Source organism: Hyperolius riggenbachi, chromosome 5 (genome assembly GCF_040937935.1).
Source record: "Hyperolius riggenbachi isolate aHypRig1 chromosome 5, aHypRig1.pri, whole genome shotgun sequence".
Taxonomy (NCBI): Eukaryota; Metazoa; Chordata; class Amphibia; order Anura; family Hyperoliidae; genus Hyperolius; species Hyperolius riggenbachi.
The window spans coordinates 204,940,126-204,962,729 of record NC_090650.1 but is presented as its reverse complement, the minus strand read 5'-3'; the positions used below and the strand labels follow the sequence as shown (position 1 = coordinate 204,962,729).

Here is a 22,604-nt window from a genome sequence, read left to right as displayed (position 1 = left end):
GTCACACACACCTTAAGTATACCAAATTTATCTTTATTGTTAGCATAACTACGAAACCACCCCATAAATACCCATAATATCAATACATAAATCCCAGACAATTTAAAAACACCAAATGCGGAGCATCCACAGCTATATGCATGTAAACTTGCTGTGGTGATGCTTGTATATTAGGTATAGCTTATCCTGGCCAGGAAATACACTATGCCACCATCACACTCATCCGCGCATCCTCTCTCCTCTCACACTTGTGCCAGAGCTGATCAGAGTGTTGGGGGGCCCCCTGTGTCAAAGCAATGAAGTCTAATGCGCTGTAGCTCCAGCAAGATATACTCCAATCATTGTGCACATTTCATTTCGCCGCCGCATATAGCCTGGCAGCATTGGTTAGTCTCCCCCCTCCACTCGTCTGCTACTTGTCCGCAGTGTGTCCCGGGTCCTGATTAGTGGCCACTCAGTCCTGCTCCACTCGCGCTGGGGTCAGTAAACAGCCTCCTCACAGCGCTGTGTTCCGGTGAGATGCAAGACGCCAGCCCGGGATCCCGTCAGGCATGTGTGGAGGAGATTACTGCGTCACACGCATCCGCGTTAGCTCCGCCCACCGACGCGTTTTACGTCCTCATTGGACGTTTCATCAGGGTGTGGATGAAACGTCCAATGAGGACGTGAAACGCGTCGGTGGGCGGAGCTAACGCAGATGCGTGTGACGCAGTAATCTCCTCCACAGGCCCATTGCCTTTACAGAGTAACTGTCAGGCATAAAATCAAGAATCAATTATTTTTTATCTGATAAACAAGTACTGAGGATGCTAATCAGGCAATCCAAAAGTAAAAAAAAAAAAAAAAAAACACACCACTTATTTTTCTTCTGCATAAAGGATCATTCCTCAGTTTCCTTGGCTCTTATTTGGCATAGCTACCGCACAAAGGAAGTTGCAGGCATGCTGGGCTTTTTTTTTTTTAGCTCTTTTCCACTATGAAACGTGATTGCAATTGCGATCACAATCACAATTCCATTTTGACCATGCGATTGCAATTGAGCTACTATACTCAGTATAGTAGAGCTCAATCGTATCCAAAACGCAGCAGGACGACAACTGCGCTTGAAACAAAATCGCATCGCAATTGGATTGCATTAATGGAAATTTCTGCTGTCGTTTCCATTAGTTTAATGTACCTTGCGGTTTGCAATCTGAATCAAATCACAGGGTAGTGGAAAAGGTCCTTACCTTCCCCTCAGACATAACTAATGCAGCCTGATTGGCTGAAGCCTCTTTCCCTTCTGTTTTCCCCCTCCCACACCTCTATTCCTCTCTGATTGGGCACTATTTCTCATGCTGAGACAATACATACACAGACAGTAAGGGAGGAAATGATGTCAGGATTGGCATCAAGGTTAAAGATCCTTAGAAGGATTTTCTCTTATAGAAAAATTACTGAAATCAAAACTGTGGACAGTGCAATACATACCGAATGTTATGAAAGTAGAGCACATATTTATCTACTCATATATGTTTTTTTTCTGAGATGGTATGGCTGACAGCTCCTCTTTAAATGAAAGGTGTCTGACTTGGATATTAGCCTGGTTAAAAACAGATTCGATCTGATTATGCTGACTGACAGTCTTCTATGCTAGCATGGAGAACCTTGATCGCTATTATGTTATATGTAAAGAATGGTTAGCCTATAAGGGTCTTTAATCCTGATGTTACTTCTAATCACGTCATGATCTTTTTGGCTCCAGGACCACTGACTGAGTTTTTACTATAACAGGCTAACTGCTTGCCTGGTTTTCAGAACAAATGGTTTCTTTGTGTGTTTTTTTTATTGAGTTGTACTTTTTTACTATGCTAATCTCACTTTGCATTATATGCATGTACCATTTTCAACCTTCTCAAACGTTTCATAAGAGAAAAAAAAAAAAAAAAATTAAATAAAAATGGTATGCGTCTGGTCTTGAAGACAGCATAGCAAGATACTTGACGCATTTTTAGACCCTGCTGGGTCCTTAGTTGTAGACATTTGGACAAAAAACAGAACACATGCCTATATAACAGTAACCCCTCCTACCACTAATACTCAGGGCCGGATTTGTACTTTTTACCGCCCTAGGCCCATTGCCACCAGCCGCGCCCCCCCCCCCCCCCCCCCCCCCCCCCCAACCATATCAATACACAAATGCAAAACAACCACCCCCCTCTTATATCCCACCATTTAGCAGTGGGTCCCTCTCTGGTCGAATAGGTTTCTTTATTGTGCAAGCGTGGCTGAGGACAAGTATGTCCGCACTGGGTATGCGTAAGTGAGTTCGGTGCATGCCCAGTAGAACTAAGGCACGTAGCTGTTTTCCTCCATGCATTTCATTTTGCTGGGCATGTGCGGACCTTATTTGCACATGCCCAGTACAGATACGGTCTCGCTTGCGTACTGAAGATACCTATTCGTCCAGAGAGGAATACAGCACTAGAATAGTGGGGTATAGGGAGGTATGGCTCTAGAGAATGTCCAGAGGCTCCCCACTACTAAGGGGTATCTGCCAGGGTAGGGTAAGAATAAATGGTCTAGCCAGGGTCAGTGTCTCCATAGGGGCAAACTGCAAACAGCCCCCAGCATGCCCCCCTCTATAGAGACACTTTAGCTTCCAGCATGTCCCCTCCTCTATAGAGGTACCACAACTCCCAGCATGCCCCTACCCCTCCATAAAGGCATTACAGTTCTCATCATATGCCTCCCCTCCACATAGGCACCACAGCTCCCAGCATGCTCCTCCCCTTCCAGAGGCACCACAGTTCCTAGCATGCCCCTCCGTCTCCTTATTGTATCGGGTTGTCCCCCAGGGCCCCGGAGCTGGCTGCCAGGCCTCCTCCAATGTGAATTGAGACCAGTGGGTTACGCCAGTCAGCTCTAGGGGACAAGCCAATACTACATGTAGGAGGAGCATGCTTGGAACTGCAGTACCTCTTATAGTATCGGGTTGTCCCCCAGGGCCCCAGAGCTGGTTGCCAGGCCTACTCCAATGTGAATTGAGACCAGGGGGTTACGCCAGTCAGCTCTAGGGGACAAGCCAATACTACATGTAGGAGGAGCATGCTTGGAACTGCAGTACCTCTTATAGTATCGGGTTGTCCCCCAGGGCCCCAGAGCTGGTTGCCAGGCCTACTCCAATGTGAATTGAGACCAGGGGGTTACGCCAGTCAGCTCTAGGGGACAAGCCAATACTACATGTAGGAGGAGCATGGGGGGGGGGGGGGGGGAGGGCACAGTGGTGCCTCTATGGAGTGAAGGGGGAAGCATGATGGGAGCAGTGGTACCTCTTTGGAGAGGAGGAGCATGCTGGGAGCAAGGGTACCTCTACAAGGGGGGGCATGCTGGTAGCAGTGGTGCCGCTATGGAGTGGGGGGGGCATGCTGGAACCACTGGTGTCTGTATGGAGTGGGGAGGGGGGCATGCTGGGAGCAGTGGTGCCTCTATGGAGTGGGGGTGATTATGCTGGAACCACTGGTGCCTCTATGGAGTGGGGAGGGGGGGGGGAATGCTGGGAGCAGTGGTGCCTCTATGGAGTAGGGGTGGGCATGCTGGGAGGACTGGTGCCTCTGTGGAGTGGGGATGCTGGGAGCAGTGGTGCCTCTGTGGAGTGGGGGTGGGCATGCTGGGAGGACTGGTGCCTCTGTGGAGTGGGGGTGGGCATGCTGGGAGCAGTGGTGCCTCTGTGGAGTGGGGGTGGGCATGCTGGGAGGACTGGTGCCTCTGTGGAGTGGGGGGACATGCTGGGAGCAGTGGTGCCTCTGGAGTGGGGGACATGCTGGGAGCAGTGGTGCCTCTGTGGAATGGGGGCATGCTGGGAGCAGTGGTGCCTCTGTGGAGTGGGGGGGGGGGGGGAACATGCTGGGAGCAGTGGTGCCTCTGTGAAGTGGGGAGGGGGGCATGCTGGGAGCACTGGTGCCTCTGTGGAGTGGGGGGACATGCTGAAAGCAGTGGTGCCTTTGTGGAGTGGGGGGGGGGGGGCTTTCTGGGCACAGTAGTGCCTCTATGGAGTATGGGGGAGCATGATAGGAGCACTGGCGCCTCTATGGAGTGGGGGTGGGCATGCTGGGAACAGTGGTGCCTCTGTCTTCCTCCCCACTGCTTTCCTGTCGGGACTCGGAAGGGAAGTGAGAAGGGACAAACAGCTGCTGTGTGGCCCTGCTGATTTGTGCACAGAGATCTCTCTGCCTGAGCTCTGGGGGTTTCCGACTTGCTATCTGTGTAGCCCCAGCGGCGTGAGAGACCTCCGTGCGGTGCAGGCGCAGCTGCTGTCCCTCCCTGCAGACTGGCCACTGTAACAGCGCTGCCACTCTTGTCCCCAGACTCCTCTCAGTAGCCGCCCGCTGGCTGCAAACACACACGGACAGGCAGCAGTGAACGGTCTGTCGCAACGTGGGGATAGTAAATGGCACAGGCGGCTCCCCACCCGCCCCAAACATTCTGGCGCCCTAGGAACCAGCCTTGGGTGCCTTTCCCTAAATCCGGCCCTGCTAATACTGGGAATAAACCATGAGATTATTGGCAGATAGATTGTTCAATAGATAATCTCCGACATGTCCGATCTGATTTTCGATAGTTTTTTCATAGAAGTTAATGGAAATCGATCAGAAAATCAATCGCAAAATGTATTCCCAGCATTACCCGCTATGAGAAGAATCGGCGCAGGAGACTTGGGCACAGGATACAGCCTGTATGGCTGATCCTGCTCCTGCACAAATTCTCATTGATTTTAAATACTATTCCCCCTCCAGGCCACCATGAATAGTGGGGAATGAAATAAAGCAATTGCTGGAGGCCGAATTATAGTGATTTATAAGTAACTTTAGCTCTGTCTTCTGATGGCGCTGAAGTTACTCACTGCTGCGCCCAAGTCTCCTGCACTGGAATGGCAGTGATCGCATTACCTTCCTTGGTTAGCTCTTAATCAAAAGATTGCATTACAGGTTGAGTACTGAGGAGAGGTAGAAAAGTAAAAGCAAAATACATAAAAACCATGTATATTACCTATGGTGACAAAATATATCTGATAGGCAGGGCTGTGGAGTCGGTACAAAAATCTTCCGACTCCAACTCCTCAGTTTCTGAAACCACGACTCCGACTCCGGGTACCCAAAATTGCCTGACTCCTCGACTCCGACTCCTTAGTCTAATACTTAACAGGGATATGGATTTTGTACAAAAATCATGCGACTCCGACTCCTCAGTTTCTGAAACCACGACTCCGACTCCGGGTGCCCAAAATTGCCCCGACTCCGACTCCACAGCCCTGCTGATAGGTCTGGTAATGCTGCATTAAAGTTTCCTACATACATAAGAAGCTGGGAAACAGACAGATGGTGGTCATATTGTAGTGTCTTAACCTCCCTGGCGGTAAGCCCGAGCTGAGCTCGGGGTATGCCGCGCAGGATTTCTCTGGCTCTATTGGGGCGATTTGCCCCATTCAAAGTGCTGTGCGCGCAGCCAGCACTTTGCTAGCCGCGCGCACAGCTTGATCGCCGCCGTTCTGCGGCGATCGCCCGCAGCGGCGAAAGAAGGCCCCCCCCGCCAGCGCCCTGCTCGGACCAATGAGTTCCGGGCAGCGCTATGGGCTGGATCGGGTGCGCCTGACGTCAGAACGTCGGCTGACGTCATCCCGATCGTCGCCATGGCGACAGGAGAAGCCAAACAGGGGAACGCGTTATATACGCGCTCCCCTGTTTTCTGTTAGTGCCGGCGACGATCGCACTAGAGGGACACATGCGCCCTCTAGTGGTGTTTCATGTAGCTACCACTCTGGTAGCTTTACATGAAACAAAAACAAAAAAAATTTAAATAAAAAAGGATTTTTGCTCATTTGGCAAAAAAAAAAAAAAATTAACCGCCAGGGAGGTTAAAGCCATTCTAAAGTGAGATTAAAATCAAAATGCTACCTAAGGAGAGGGAAGGCTCTGGGTCCTACGGACCTGTTCTCCACGTGGTCCCCTCGTTCCCCCGCAGGCTTCTCCGCTTAAATCTCTTGCTGCGAAAGACTTTGGAAGTCTTCAAAAGCCTGAATCCTACCAAAGATGGGCAACTCTGTAGTGCGCTCGTGCAGTATGTAGCAGCCCATTTTCGGAGCCCAAGTGCTTCTGAAGTGCACCCCAAGCGGAAGAGAGCAATCTTCCAACAGATTGGTCGGAGACTGCTAACGGGGAAGCCTGCAGGGGAACCCGGGGACCGTGAGCAGAATGGGAAGGCTCTACAGGACCCAGAGCCTTCCCTCTTTAAAGTGAGCCTGAACTCTAGCACAGGACAGAAGGAAATCAGAGAAATGCACCCTATATGTATTTAAAGAGTTTAGCCTGTCTAATTCCCCCTCATTTGTGTCTAATCACAAATTGTAATCTGATCTCTCCCCTGTGTTACATAACCGCCATAGGCAGAGATGGCAGATAAGCCCATTTGAAAGCACAGGATGTTAAAAATATGTCAGCTTCCATGAATCAGGAAGTAGAAACTGTGCAGATTTATGTTAGGATTTGTATCAGCTGTAACAAAAATGTTTGTTTAAAGGTTATTATGCTGTTGGGTATCTGTTGGGAGTCTAATATAAAGCGTTCCCCTGTTTGACTTCTCCTGTGTCCATGGCGACGATCGGCATGACGTCAGCCGACGTCCTGACGTCAGGCGCACTCGATCCAGCCCATAGCGCTGCCCGGAACTCATTGGTCCGGGCAGCGCAGGTCTCTGGCGGGTGGGGGGGGCCTCTTCTGCCGCTGCGTGCGGGCGATCGCCGCAGAGCGGCGGCGATCAAGCTGTGCGCGCAGCTAGCAAAGTGCTAGCTGCTCGCACAGCACTTTACATTGTGAAAATCGCCCCACCAAGGGCTGAGATATCTCCCTGTGCGGCATAGCCCGAGCTCAACTCGGGCTTACCGCCAGGGAGGTTAAAGGACTTACGTGCTGAATTGTAAAAAAGTTTAGTACCTGTGCCTATTTTGACTCCACGGAGGACGGCATCCGCGCCCTCCGTTTACTTCCGCCGGGTCTCCGCACTGTTATGGCCCCCCCCCCCCCTGGTTGGCTTCTGACCCCACCGCCCTGGTCGGGCTCTCTTTCCACCAGTAAGATGGCCGCCGGAGCTGGCCGCGGCTGCATAGTTCGCATAGACGCAACTGCGGCTGCGCAGCTCTAAGGCTCCTTCAGCCCCATCCTCGCTACAGGCTGTCTCCTGTGCGTGGATCGGGGGGGGGGGAGGCACCAGCACCGTGGCCTGCTCCGGCGGCTTTCTTACTGGTGGAAAGAGAGCCCGACCAGGGCGGTGGGGTCAGGAGCCAACGGGGGGGGGGGGGGGGGGGGGGGGGCGATAACAGTGCGATGACCCGGCGGAAGTAAACGGAGGGCGCAGATGGTGTCCTCCGTGGAGTCAAAATAGGCACAGGTACTAAACTTTTTTGAACAATTCAACTCGTTAGTCCTTTAAGTATTTTTTTTTCCCTTTTAATTTAAATAGGCCCAAACCAAATATTTTTTTTAATTCAAAATATTTAGTTGCACTATTCTGACACATACAAAGATAAACAAACACTCCTTCAAGCCTATGAGCATTTCAGTGCATACTTTTCACCCTTCTCTTTTCATAACTAGGGTTATATAGGTGGCAGCCATTAGCAATTCCTCCTTTGCTGGACAACATCCACTCCACCAGTTTGCCGGATTCTGTCCCGGCAATCTGAAAGGAAGGTAGGGGTTCCTCCAATAATTGTAAAATATTTTATATTTGTCATCATGCAGCTGAAAAAAGGCTGCTATTATAATTTAGAAAATAGATTTTATTTCTGAAATCTTGTAATTTTAATTTGGGTCCACTTTAATTCCGCTTCAGACTCCCTTTAACCACTTTATCCCCGGCGGTACGAATTTCTCCGTCCCTTTTTTCCCCCCTAAAAAACCAGGGACGGAGAAATCCGTACCTTCCGCACTACCGCCGCTGTCCGCGCTCTCGCCGCTCATGCGCACGCACCCGCCGCTCGTGCACGCCGCCGCCCGCCGATCAATGAACGGGAAAATCCATTCCCGTTCGTTGATCTAGCCCCCGCAATGATCTTTCGGAAACAGCGAGATCATTGTGAATCTCCCAGCCGCCTCCTGCTTCCTGTAAGCGTCCTTCCGGACGCTTACAGGTCGCATGTAAACAAACTGTGGCCATCTTGTGGCCAAATAGTAAACTACACCCTAAAAGCATTTTACATACACAAACATTGCATTTACAAAATAAATTAACTCATTACCTCCCACACTCCCCAATTTTTTTTTTTTTTTTTTTTTTGTAATTAAAAAAAAAAAAAATACAATAAAAAAAAAAAAAACATAAATAGTTACCTTAGGGACTGAACTTTTTAAATATTTATGTCAAGAGGGTATAACACTGTTACTTTGTAAACTGTGGGCTTGTAATTGGGGATGGATGCAAAACTGAAAAAAATGCACGTTTATTTCCAAATAAAATATTGTCGCCAAACATTGTGATAGGGACATAATTTAAATGGTTTTATAACCGGGACAAATGGGTTAATACATTTCATGGGTTTTAATTACAGTAGCATGCTTTATTTAAAAACTATAATGGCCGAAAACTGAAAAATAATTTTTTCCCACATTTTTTCCTATTTCCCCATTAAAACACATTTAGAATAAAATAATTCTTGGCATAATGTCCCACCTAAAGAAAGCCTAATTGGTGGCGAAAAAAGACAAACTTACTTGTGGTAATGTCTTTTCCAGGAGTCGGAAGGACAGCAACCCTAAGACTTGTCTCCTTCCATTTTAGATTGGACAGGACGCTAGTTAAAAAATTAACATAATGAGATTAGGCAGGAAACAGGCAACATATATAAGGCAGCATTCCCTTACCCTCCTCAGTAATAAAAAAAGACTCCACACAGAATGATGCTTCAACAAAATTAATTTTATTCGGGTGGGTAGCAAGGGTGCTGTCCTTCCGACTCCTGGAAAAGACGTTACCACAAGTAAGTTTGTCTTTCCAGGACGTCTCAGGACAGCAACCCTGAGAAGATAAACAAGAAAACTTTATTAGGGAGGGATTACAGCCTGCAACACACGTCTACCAAAACATAAATCAGAATTGGATGATAAGTCCAGTCTATAATGTTTAACGAACGTATTGTGGCTTGACCAGGTAGCCGCTTTACATATCTGCTCTATAGTAGCTCCTGCCCTCTCTGCCCATGATGTTGACACAGCTCTAGTTGAATGTGCTTTCACTGGTCCAGATAATTGCTTTCCTTGTTGGATATAGGCTAAAGCAATGGCCTGTCTGATCCATCTTGCTATGGATGATTTAGATGCCTGTCTGCCACGACCTTTCCCAGCAAAGAGAATCAACAAAGCGTTGGATTTCCTCCAAGATTTAGATTGTTGAATGTACTGTATTAAACACCTCCTCACATCTAGACAGTGCATCTTTTCCTCTTTCTGATTTGATGGGTTACTACAGAAGGTTGGTAATAGGATCTCCTGAGATGTATGAAATTTGGATACAATCTTGGGTAGAAAAGAGATATCTAGGCGAAGAGTTACTCTGTCTTCTGAAATGGTACAGTATGGTTCATTGACTGATAACGCCTGTAATTCTCCCACTCTTCGTGCAGAAGTTATGGCTAGAAGAAAAGCCATTTTCAAGGTGAGATGTTTTTCTGAGATTTCCGAGATTGGTTCGAAAGGAGGTTCACATAGAGCTTGCAATACTGTGTTCAAGTCCCAAGTAGGTACTTTTATCTGTACTGCAGGTCTTAGTCTTTTCAGTGCCCTAAAAAAACGGACAACGTATTCCTCCTCCGCCAATCTTCTCTCTAAGAAAACACTCAATGCCGCGGTCTGAACCTTCAGAGTACTAGAGCTCAGGCCTTTTTGGAATCCCTCCTGCAAGAACTCCAGCACTGAAGAAGAGAGGACTGGGTCTTTAGATGTAGATGTACACCAGTTGCTATAGGTATTCCATGCTTTAGCGTAAATCTGTCTTGTCACTTTCTTCCTGCTCTGGATAAGTGTCTCCCGACAACCTGTTAGAGAATCCTTTCCTCTTTAATAGTTGCCACTCAGGCTCCAGGCAGAAAGGTGAAGGATTCCTGGATTGTGATGCAGAACCGGACCCTGGCTCAACAAGTCCTGGCGATCCGGCAGGATCAGGTGATCTGAGGCTAAACTTTGTAGCAGAGCAAACCAGGATCTCTTGGGCCAAAATGGTACTACCAAGATTGCTTGGGCCTGGTCTCGTTGAATCTTGCTCAGTACCTTTGAAATCAGTCCCAAGGGAGGAAAAAGGTAAAGATGATGCTTGTTCCAATTGACTGAAAAGGCGTCCAGGACCCAGGGATTGTCCTGTGGACACAGGGAGGCAAATCGAGGACATTTGGCATTGTTCCTTCTTGCGAACATGTCCACCTCTGGTGTTCCCCATCGTTGAGAGATCTGCCTGAATACTTGGTCGTTTAGAGACCATTCGTCTTGATAGATCATCTTTCGGCTTAGATAATCTGCAACGCAATTTAGAGCCCCCTTCAGATGAACCGCTTTCAAGGACTTTAAATTCTTTTCCGCCCAGCAAAGAATCTTCGAGGTTAGACTCCACAAAGATCTGCTCCTTGTCCCCCCTTGACGGTTGAGGTAGGCCACTACCGTGTTGTTGTCTGTCCTGATTACAACATGATGTTGATGTATAAGTAGGGAGAAGGTCTGAAGAGCTTCCCAAACAGCCCGTAGTTCTCTGTAGTTCGATGATCTGCTCTGAATTAGTGTAGACCAATGACCCTGAGCCGGCAGTTGCTCCAGATAAGCTCCCCATCCCCAGGAACTCGTGTCTGTTGTGATCAGAGACTGCTGAGGGAATTCCCAGAGATTCCCTGCATTCAGATGTTCCTGATCTGACCACCAGTCTAGAGACTGTTTCACTCTCCAGGGAATTGTCACTCTCTTGTCCAAAGACTTCAGGCTTCTGTCCCATTTCGATAGGATCCAGTTCTGTAAGGTTCAGGAATGCAACTGACCCCATTGTATCGCTGGGAAGGATGCTGTCATGGTACCCAATACAGCCATAGCCTTTCTCAGAGTGATGGAGACTGAACTCTGAAAAGAAAGAACAGAATTTAACATCAGCGAGGATTTCCGTGATGGTAGATACAGTCTTTTACTGACAGAACATATATCAAACCCCAAGAATTCCATGTATTGTCTGGGTAGTAGGGATGACTTCTCCCAATTAATCAACCACCCCAAACTGATAAGGAAGTGAATAGTCAACTCCACTTGGAGATTTACTGAATCAAAAGATGGACCCCAGATAAGTAAGTCATTCAAATAAGCAATCACTTGCACAGATCTAAGCCTAAGCACTGCCAAGACTTCTGCCATAACTTTCGTAAAGAGCCAAGGAGCAGATGAAATACCAAAAGGGAGAGAATTAAATTGAAAATGTCTTACCTCTCCTTGAAACATCACTGCAAACCTCACGTAGCACTGGGATTCTAGATGGATAGGCAGATGGAGATAGGCGTCTTTTAGATCCAGGGATGCTAGAAAGCAATTTTCCTGCAGAAGATTTATGACTGAGCGGATGTTGTCCATCCGGAATTTTCTGTATCGGACTGCATTGTTTAAATGTTTCAAGTTGAGGATGAATCGATAAATTCCTTGTGGCTTCTTTACTAGGAACACAGGGGAGTAAAAACCTTGACTCTCCTGACATTTGGGAACCTGTCGGATGACCCTCTTGGATAACCGTGACCCTACCTCTGTTTGTAGAGCCCGATTTTGAACCTGATCTCTTGGAGGGGGAGTTACGAAAAAATTGGCTTGGTGGAGGGTATGAAAACTATCTTGTACCCCTGGAGAATGTTTAATAGCCATCTGTAGTGAAAAAGTTCCTGTCAGTGTTCGAAAAAGTGAGATACCCTGCCTCCCACCGGAATCCTGGCGTCATTGTTTAGGCTGTTGGTTGGCCGGGGTATAGGGTATGCTGGGCTTTGCACGGTGAGATCTATTGGGGGGCCATCTCCTTCTGGGAGCTGATCTATTCTCTGTCTCCGTTTTGCCCTGGTCACGAAAGGAACGGTTTGCCCGAAAGTTACGTTTTCTAACGGGAAAGTTCTTTTTCCTGTCTGAGGATCTTTCTAAAATCTCGTCTAGCTTAGAACCAAAGAGGAGGTTGCCCTCACAGGGAACTCCACATAGCTTAGATTTTGATGATGTGTCTCCCTGCCAGGTTTTGACCCAAATGCCTCGTCTGGCTGTGTTTACTAAAGCAGAAGCTCTGGCAGTAAGGCGGACTGAATCGTCTGCCGCATCAGTTAGGTAGTTAGTGGCATGCAGAATCTTAGGAATGGAGTTAAGAATCTCTTCCCTAGGGGTTCCAGTAGCGATCTGGGTCTGTAATTCAGTCAACCAGATCTTTAGAGATCTAGAAACTGCGGTGGAGGCTACAGATGGTTTAACCACCCTGGCGTTCTGATTAAATCGCCAGGGTGGCTGCGGGGTTTTTTTTAAATAAAAAAAAAACTATTTCATGCAGCCAACTGAAAGTTGGCTGCATGAAAGCCCACTAGAGGGCGCTCCGGAGGCGTTCTTCCGATCGCCTCCGGCGCCCAGAATAAACAAGGAAGGCCTCAATGAGCGGCCTTCCTTGTTTTGTTTACATCGTCGCCATAGCGACGAGCGGAGTGACGTCATGGACGTCAGCCGACGTCCTGACGTCAGCCGCCTCTGATCCAGCCCTTAGCGCTGGCCGGAACTTTTTGTTCCGGCTACGCTGGGCTCAGGCGGCTGGGGGGACCCTCTTTCGCCGCTGCTCGCCGCAGAGCGGCGGCGATCAGGCAGCACACGCGGCTGGCAAAGTGCCGGCTGCGTGTGCTGCTTTTTATTTGACGAAAATCGGCCCAGCAGGGCCTGAGCGGCAGCCTCTGGCGGTGTTGGACGAGCTGAGCTCGTCCAGACCGCTCAGCAGGTTAAAATTCAAAGTGACCGCTTCCCACCCCAGTCTTAAAATGTTGTCCATTTTCTTATCTATGGGATCTCTCAGGTTGCCAAAATCTTCAAACTGAAGCTCAGACCTTCTAGAGACTCTGGACAAGGCTGGATCTAGTTTTGGAGAGTGACCCCAGAATTTCTGATCTTCTGGGCTATAGGGATATCTTTTTGCCAGGGATTTAGGCCAGAAAGCCCTCTTTTCCGGATTATCCCACTCTTTCTTTATAATGTCTTTTAGACTGGAATGAACAGGGATAAAAGATGACTGTGTATCTGAAAGACTTTCGTACATCTGGTCTAGAGGTGACAAAGACTTTTGTTCTTTAGTAATACCCATTGCACAATGCATTGCTTCAATTAGTTCTTTCATAAAGTCAGTGGAAAAAGCAAACTTTAATGGTTTTACATTTTTACTCTCGGATGCATCAATTTCTGATTGGGGTAATTCTTCAAGGGAGGAAATGTCTATTTCACCTTCTGACCCCTCTGACCTTTCTGAGTCTATCTCAATCCTCCTTCTCTTAAGTGGTCTGATAGGGGACTGGGAAGTACCAGCAATAGGGGCATCGGAAGGTAGAGTAACAGGAGGTGTACTCGGGGGCACATCAGGGTTTATGGCTGATCTCTTAATCTCCTGAATGGCTGATGACATCTCTGATCTCATCCAACCCATAAGGTCTTTTAACAGAGTGGGTGACTCGTCCTTAACCACCTTTTCCGTGCAAGACTGACACAGATGCTTAGCTGAGTCCGGCATACCAGTATTACATACTGCACACTTCTTTGACTTAGGTACAGACTTAGTTTCAGAAGTAGTTGTTTTATCAGGCTTATCAGTTTTATCAGACTTGGTAGGCCTATCCTGTTTGTGCCTTGAATCTGACTTTGCATTCTTTGGCTGAAAAACACAAAGGAAATAGCTAAAGCCTGAACCTCCCTCAAAGAATGAATGAATGAATGAATGAATGAATGTATATACATACACACACACACACACACAATTCAGGTATTAAGTCAAATAACCAATGTGACACATACCAGAGAGGGAGTGGAGCTTGTCTCCTCAGAGCCCTGGGAGCAAGAGCCTGCGGGTGTTTCCATGGTCAGCCTAATAGAAAAAATGACCATGATGCCATCTTAAATAGCACTCTGTGGTGCTCCGCCCAAACTCAGGTTATGCACCTGAGGTTTTTTTACCTGATCCGCGCCGTTTCCGCCTTGATTCGGAGCAACCTAGCTCTATAGCGGTAAATGGACGCTGCAGCGCACGCCAGGCTGACTTCCTCCTTCTTCTCAGCCGATCACATGACTCAGTCATGTGATGCGTGCATCCTTCCGGCGGAAGTCCGTCTACGGAAGACCTCCAGTCTTCAGCGCGTCTGCGCACAATGCAGGGAGAGGCAGATGCATGCGGCCAGCGTCCGCGCATGGCTCCAACTGACCAGCGCAACTCGGAAAGCGTGGCAGCCGCGGCTCCTGAAGTTCCCTCATGGGTAGCCAGCCCCTCCAGCGAACCAGCATCCTGCTGGACAGGAAAACAACTGAAGAGGGTAAGGGAATGCTGCCTTATATATGTCGCCTGTTTCCTGCCTAATCTCATTATGTTAATTTTTTAACTAGCGTCCTGTCCAATCTAAAATGGAAGGAGACAAGTCTCAGGGTTGCTGTCCTGAGACGTCCTGGAAAACAAGATATAGTTCATTTCATTGGGATAAGTAATAATAAAGTTATAGACGAATAAATGGAAGGAGCGCTGAAAGGTGAAAATTGCTCTGGTGGTCAGGGGGTAAAACCCCTCAGTGGTGAAGTGGTTAAAGAGACTCTAACAAAATTTTAAGCCTTATTTCTTCTATCCTATAAGTTCCTATACCTGTTCTAATGTGCTATGTCTTACTGCAGCCTATCCTACTTGCACTGTCTCTGTAATAAAGCTTATCTCCTTTCCTCTGTCCTGTTTGTCGGGCTGAGGCTGGAATGTGTGGAATGTGCTCGTCATTGGCAGAAGCTTTACACACCCTCTCCAAGCTCTGCATGAGTCACACAGTAAGCTGTTCTCAGCCTATGATATACTCTGGTTAGAAGCCAGTCTTTTGTTTGTAAACACTGCCTAAAACTGTTAATGACAAGCCAGGATCGCAGCAGGGAGTGGTAGAAACAGCACAGAGGGGCCCAGGAGAAAATAATGAAGAGAATGGTATGCTTTTTTTTGTAAGAATATTAGAGTACAGATTCTCTTTAAGGCAGGGATCACACTTGCCAAAAATCATGTACATTTTGATTGTTCCAGCATAAAAAAAAAAAAAAAAAAAAAAAATCACGGCGGATCAACTCACCTCTGCCAATTGCATTGTATGCGCCACACCCCCAGCCACTGCGTGACGTCATGCAAGCTCTCCATCATCCCTCCATGGCCCAGGACCGCGCATGCAGCTTTCGGAGCAGCACAGCTACTGATCTGAGCAGAGAGACTGAGGGACCAGAAGGACTGCAAGGGGCTGGAAGAGGCCCCATGTAAGTTAGTTAAACTGGGCACCTTTATTTTACTTTAGGGTTCCTTTAAAGTGGACCTAAACTCTTGCACAGGACAAAAGGAAAACAGAGAAATGCACCCTGTATGTATTTAGAGAGTTTAGCCTAATTCCCCTTCATCTGGTATTAAGCACAAGTTGTAATTTGATCCCTTAGTTGTGTCAGCTCACTGCTATATGCCTGCTTCCATGAAAGCGAGAAGTCCTGTGCCTGCCTAGCGATTTTTCAGACGATTTTCCAAATAAACTGCGATTTTTTTTGAGCACCAAGCGGTTGTTTCCACAATATTGTAACGTGGGTATGGATGCACAATCATCCAAAACATCACATAGCAGTGTTCTCCCCAGGCTCTTTTAGCCGGGTGCTCCACCCGGCTAGATTTGGTGACCACCCGGCTGTCAACGGCTCACCTCCTCACCTCCTCCTATGCTGTAAGCACTGTTGCCATGCATTTTCAACTTGCCCCACCCGGCTACTTTTTCATGCCACCCGGCTAATATTTCATGCCACCCGGCTGGAAAAAAATTCTGGGGAGAACACTGCATAGCATAGCGCAGCGATAACAGCCGTAACCGTGGATTGGATCTTCGAGATCCCCGGCGACTCTAGCGCAAAGTACCACGATTGCTTGAAGTCTCATTTAAGCCCTTCGTGTGACGTCCTGCATACCCTCCAGAAGATGGATCGGGGAATGCTCAGTGTCACGGAGATGTCGATGGATCCATCTTGTCACGAGGTCAGTATGCAGCTGTAGAAACACTGCAGATTTATTGCAGGATTTGTACCAGCTGTAACAAATGTTTTACTTTAAAAGGTTATTATGCTGTTAAGTATTTTTTTTTTTTTAGAGAGGAGAGGAAGTTCTGAGTTCAGAATAGCCCTAGGCAGAACAAAAGATTGAAATAGGCCAAAACAGATTTGGAAATAAATGAACAATGAGCTACCAGTTATCAACCTTCCTAATCTGATTAGCCCCATGCAAAGTTCCAGTTCAGCCAAGAGTATAAAGGTCCGTACACACGCCGGACTGGAGGCAACGACGAGTCTGTCGTCACCTCCCGCTGGGTGGGCGTTCCAACGACAGTCCGGAGTGTGTACGCACTGTCGGCGGACTGATACGGCTGTTTCTGAGCGATCTGCCGGGCGGATCGCTCAGAAGCAGCCATATCAGTCCGCCGACAGTGCGTACACACGCCGGACTGTCGTTGGAACGCCCACCCAGCGGGAGGTGACGACGGACCCGTCGTTGCCTCCAGTCCAGCGTGTGTACGGACCTTAATGGTCGTTGGATATATATACACACACACCAGAAACTGACAAGTTGGAATACTGATGACATTGCCAATCCAAGGTCACATGACTGCTATTTTCTAACTGGAACTTTTCTGGAATGGCTGCATCAAAAACAAAAATGCTATAATAGCATAGTTCTATATCTCCTTTACGAACAATGAAAATAAGCGGTTTAACAGGAAAGTCATATGATGTTAGCTGTGCTTCCATAAACCACCATGTACAATAGTTTTTTTTTAAAGAGACACTTAAGCGAAAAAAAATATATGATATAATGAATTGGTTGTGTACTACAAATAATTTCTAGAAGATTAGCAGCAAAGAAAATATTCTCATACTTTTATTTTCAGGTATATAGTGTTTTTTCTAACATTGCATTAGTCTATAATATGTGCAGATTACACAACACTCAGCATTCAAAATGATTCTTTCAGAGCAGTCTGTGAAGTAATGACCTCTCTCCTCTAGCAGAGAAAAAGTAAACAGTTCACTTACAGTTGAGATAATAAAAATCAGATAACAGCCCTCTCCACGACTAACTTATGGTTCATATACACTTGAGATAAAAGTCTTTGGAAAAGGCAAGATCACAGACCAATTTTACCCCCTTCCATGTAGTATGAGAGCCATACCTACAGTCTATTCTATGGAGCAGAACTCCCCATCAGATAAAATCTTTGCAAGATGCTGCACACAAAGATGCCCGTACACACTCAAAAGATCATTATCTGCAAAAGATCTGTTCCTGCAAAAGATCCATTCCTGCAAAATGCATTCATAGTCTATGATATCTGCAGATCCTCATACACACTTGGTTTAACAGACAATCATCTGTAGATCATCTGTAGATCATCTGCAGATCAGATCCACCAGGATGGATTTTCAGATCTGCGGATGATTGCCAGATATGCAGATGAAGTCTGTTAAACAAGGTGTGTATGATGATCTGCAGATCTCATAGACTATGAATGCATTTTGCAGGAATGAATCTTTTGCAGGACGGTTACTCAAAGTTGAAAGCGATGGGCACATCCAGTATAAAAAAGCCTTTATTGGAAAAATTGTTAAAAACTTGTTTGCAAAAAATACAACAGCTACAGTTGCTGGGAGAGCAAGAGGGGGACAAGCATGTACAAGATGTCGACAGCTGTTTCGCACTCCTCAAACGAGTGGGGGACATGCTTGTCCCACTCTTGCTCTCCCAGCAACTGTAGCTGTTGTATTTTTTGCATACAAGTTTTTAACAATTTTTCCAATAAAGGCTTTTTTATACTGGATGTGCCCATCGCTTTCAACTTTGAGTACCTGGCTGAGTGGAACTGTCGTTTGGTTTGGAGCACTCCGGGGAGGCCCAGTGAAGTAACCCAGTGCACCTAACTCCCTCTACATACTCTGGATCTTTTGCAGGAACAGATCTTTTGCAGATAATGATCTTTTGAGTGTGTACGGCATCTTTGTGTGCAGCATCTTGAAAAGATTTTATCTGATGGGGAGTGCCGCTCCATAGAATAGACTGTGTAGAGTATGGCTCTCATACTACATGGAAGGGGGTAAAATTGGTCTGTGATTTTGCCTTTTCCAAAGACTTTTATCTCAAGTGTGTATGAAGCATTAGTCGGAGAGCTTAATGGCTTGTTTGCATAGAGATAACAACTGGAGTTTCTCAACTCTTCCTGTACTGGAAACAATTAGACTGATGTATCTGATCTTAATGTTTTATTTCTTAGGGCTGGTTCAGACGGGCGTTTTTGTGGCATTTAACGCAGCGTTTCAGACGCAGCGTTTTTTGGGATCTACTGCCATCCCATGCAAGTGAATGGGAGCGTTTAGAGCTGGCTTTTGCAGGCTTTCATGAAAGCCTGGCAGTAGATCCCAGCGTTGCGTCTAGTCTCAAAAGCAACATGCTGCTTTCAGAGGCGGTAAACGCGAGGAAACAATAGCAGAGACCAGAACTGCTAGCCTTGAACGCTTTTCAAAAGCCTTCAAAAGCTAGCTTTTAAACGCTAGCGGTTAAACGCTGGCGTTTGAACGCAATGCCAAGCAAAAGCTCAGCAGAGCTGTACTAGACATACAAATCATAATATTTTTTTTTCGTTTCAGTGTCTCTTTAAAGCTCAGATTTCCTTTAAATCTACCACATGATGCAGAAAGAACAACTCTTCCTCTTTTGTGACAAGCTACACTACACTACTGCAGTGAAATATCCTGTTTTGGGTACCAGCTGGGCAAACACAACAGTAACTCAAGAACTAAAACTACAAAGCTTTCAATAACAGGCCATTAGCTCCACACAAACGCTCTACTGCCGTCACCCAAAACGAGCAAGAAACGATGGGTGGTGTGAATAGTTAAAAAAGTGGTACCAAGATTAAAAAGGGGGGGGGGGTCCAATGATGGTAAAACACAGCGATTATTGTCCACGTTTATTAATCCATCCTGGCGGTTCAGATGATAACTGACGTTAGTTTTTTTGCATCAAGGGACAAATACAACAATTTAATCCATTTAAACAAATCTAGTGTGGCTAGTTACACACTTTGGGTGGTCACTTTATCGCTTCTGCTAACAATCTGATTGTAGACCATTGTTGAATTCACAGATGTCACGCATTGCAAACCATCAGGGATCGCTCGTTTTTCAACTATGATGATCGAGGGTGCATGGAGTTAAAAATACAGCGATGGCTATACGGGATCCCATGGGAAGCTGATGGGAGTCTCAGAGGTTCACCAGTTTTTGAAAAAGTATATATTTTTTGCTGTAACTTTTAAATTGAATAATTCCAGGCAAAGTGCTTTTATATTCCAGTGGTGACTGAGTGACACGTTAAAGCTGAATTCTGGTGAAAGCAAAGTCACTTTTTTATAAATTCGCCACGCTGCTATTAAACTAAGAATATAAACAAAGTGGAGCCTTCTGTGCACGACTACAGCGCCAAGACAAGAGTAGATGCAGCATCATAAAGCATCACGTATCCCACATAAGCAATGCACGGGGGCTCTTCAGCCCTGCCAGAGGAACAATAAGTAGCCCAGGCTGGGAGATACACAAAGCCCAGCCCCAGCACGGCACAGATTGGACTGTGCATCTCCCTTCCCGTCCCCCGGCCATGTTGCTGGCTCAGGACAACACATCCCCTCTGCACTCACCCGTAGTCTGGGTCACCTGGAGGAACACACACACCACAAGCAGGCAGAGCCCGGGCAGAGCGAAGAAGGCCGCCGCAGACATGACCTATCGATCTGTGACCATCACATCACTCAAGCACAGCTTGCTCGCTTCCTTCCTTCCTTGTGGCCGCCGCTGTGCCCCGCTCCCTATCGTCCCTTCTCGCGACTTTTCCGCTATGTGGAATGACCCCTCCCGGTTACATCGCCTCCTATTGGACGGCTAGTATGAGCCAACTCTCCAACCACCCTCGCCTTCCAAAACAGTCCGCCACTACGTAGCAGCGCCACTCATCCTCCGCTCGTCTCCGCCTCCCCCTCCCTACCCTGCAGACACGCACAGCGCTTCCCTGGCCACTCCCCCAGGCGTCACCACACGCTACTGCTGTGCTGTGTTTAGAACAATCAGTTATCAGCTATTATGTGGCGAAGAATAGCCAGATCGTGTTGTACGGGTCGTGCGTAAATAGTCCAATGATACTCGCATTAATAGTAATTAGATTGTGAGCCCCTCTGAGGGATAGTTAGTGACAATACAGTATATAATTCAGTAAAGCACTTTGGAAGATGTCAGCACCATACTAATAAACTAGAGTTACATGGCTTTAAGGTGGCCACTCACGATCCAATTTCTAGCGAAAAATCGTTCAGTGATCAGATAATTCTGATTGGAAGAAAAATCGTTCACTACACCATCTACGAACCAATCGTTGCTTCCTATCTATCACAACCAACAAGAAAATCCAAATTTTGGTTCGACCAAAATTCAATTGGACGACTATTTTTATAATCATTCATAATCAATTGTGCCTATCAACAGAGATCATTCACAACCAATCCGATCAGAATTTCTGATCGCTCTAACGATTTTTCTCTAGAAATTGGACCATTAGTGGCCACCTTTAGGCCTCTTTCACAGTGGGACGTTGTGTTTGATGCGACGTTAAAGTCGCACAACGTGCCCCTAACGCAGCGCATCATTTAGCTTATGAAATTGGACATTATTTTGCACTGCGTTATGTGTCTCTTGGTGCTCCGTTTTCGCCGCATACTGATGGAATGAAAACGGCGCATGCGTTACATTTAAAAAAAAAAAACATTACTGAGCATGTGCAACACACATAACGCAGCAAATTTGTTGCTAAACGCACAGCATGCAGCACTTTCTAAATATTGCTACACCTTACACACAACGCAACCATGGCCGGATTTCTGGCAAGGCCACATAGGCCATGGCCTAGGGCACCAGATAAATAAGGGGCGGCCTGCAGACAGTGGGCATTATTTGCAGGGCATTATTTGCAAGTGTCCAAACAAATGAAAGGGGTCAGGATAACTGCACTATTAGTACCAGCTGGCATCTGCCTGTGCAGTGCTACAGGCAGCTGCAGTCCATTAACCAAACGTTTGTGAACAGTGTGTGACTAGCAAAAAGCCAGACCTTGTCCAATGACATAGCAGCAGCTGCAGGCAGTTACGGAAGGCCGGGTCTCATACACTTGGTGTGGGGGATGAAAGGACCAGGGGCAGCACCAGCAAATAGTACAGAATACAGAAAGCAGCCTCTCACAGTACCCATTTCTTAATTATTGATTGACCAGCGCTGTTACCCTGGAGACAGCAGTGGTTACAGGACTCACTTTTACGTGTTGCTGACCCCACCCAATGTCCAATTGTGAGCCACTTTTGACAATGTGTGTGTGGTGGACGGCTCCCACCACGCCCATCACCTGTAGATCGCTTGACTGACCAGTTCCCCCGTGTGACGTGATTGATTCACTTCACGTTGCCATGGAGACCTCGGCACTAGCCACAATAGTGGACACCAGCGGCCCAAAATTTTTCGTGTGTGTGTGTGTGTGTGGAGAGAGGTGGTAGGATACGGTTTCGGTTGGGGCGGCTGGTAATAGTCGGCCTTGGGCGGTAAGAAGTACAAATCCGGCCCTGAACGCAACGTGTGCACTGTGAATGTCTGTCGCACAGACTTTGTATTGCTGTGCGTTAGTCTGCGCTATACATTTTTATAACGTGCGACTTTAACGTCCCACTGTGAAAGAGGCCTTAGTGTAGTCCTTAACCACTTAAGGACTGCCCCCAGCCGATGGGCGGCGGCAAAGTCCGGGCCGAAACGACCGCAATACGCCCATCGGCGGGGGCGGCTGCGGGAGTGGCTATGCGGCGATCGCGTCATTCGTGACGCGATCAGCCGCCGGGGACTGGCTCCGCCCACCGTTCGCTGTAACCCGCCGGCCGTTCGGAAGCGCCGGCGGGTTACTAGCACCCGGATCGCCGCTGCACGTATGTATAATAGGCTTTGTAATGTATACAAAGCCTATTATACTGGCTGCCTCCTGCCCTGGTGGTCCCAGTGTCCGAGGGACCACCAGGGCAGGCTGCAGCCACCCTAGTCTGCACCCAAGCACACTGATTCCCCCCCCCCTGCCCCCTGATCGCCCACAGCACCCCTCAGACCCCCCCCCCCCCTGCCCACCCCCCAGACCACTGTTTGCACCCAGTCACCCCCCTAATCACCCATCAATCACTCCCTGTCACTATCTGTCAACGCTATTTTTTTTTTAGTCCCTAATCTGCC

The 22,604-nt window shown here is 47.4% G+C and overlaps 1 protein-coding gene across 1 annotated transcript in view; it reads right to left on the bottom strand.

Moving 5' to 3' along the window:
* Positions 1-20,279, bottom strand: part of TGFBR1 (transforming growth factor beta receptor 1) — a 99,367-nt gene extending 79,088 nt beyond the window's left edge. Inside the window, exon 1 of the mRNA XM_068236612.1 lies at positions 19,994-20,279. Coding sequence (XP_068092713.1) covers positions 19,994-20,075 — 82 coding nt within the window. The 5' untranslated portion in view covers positions 20,076-20,279. The remainder of the gene's footprint in view (positions 1-19,993) is intronic.
* Positions 20,280-22,604: the final 2,325 nt, after the last annotated feature.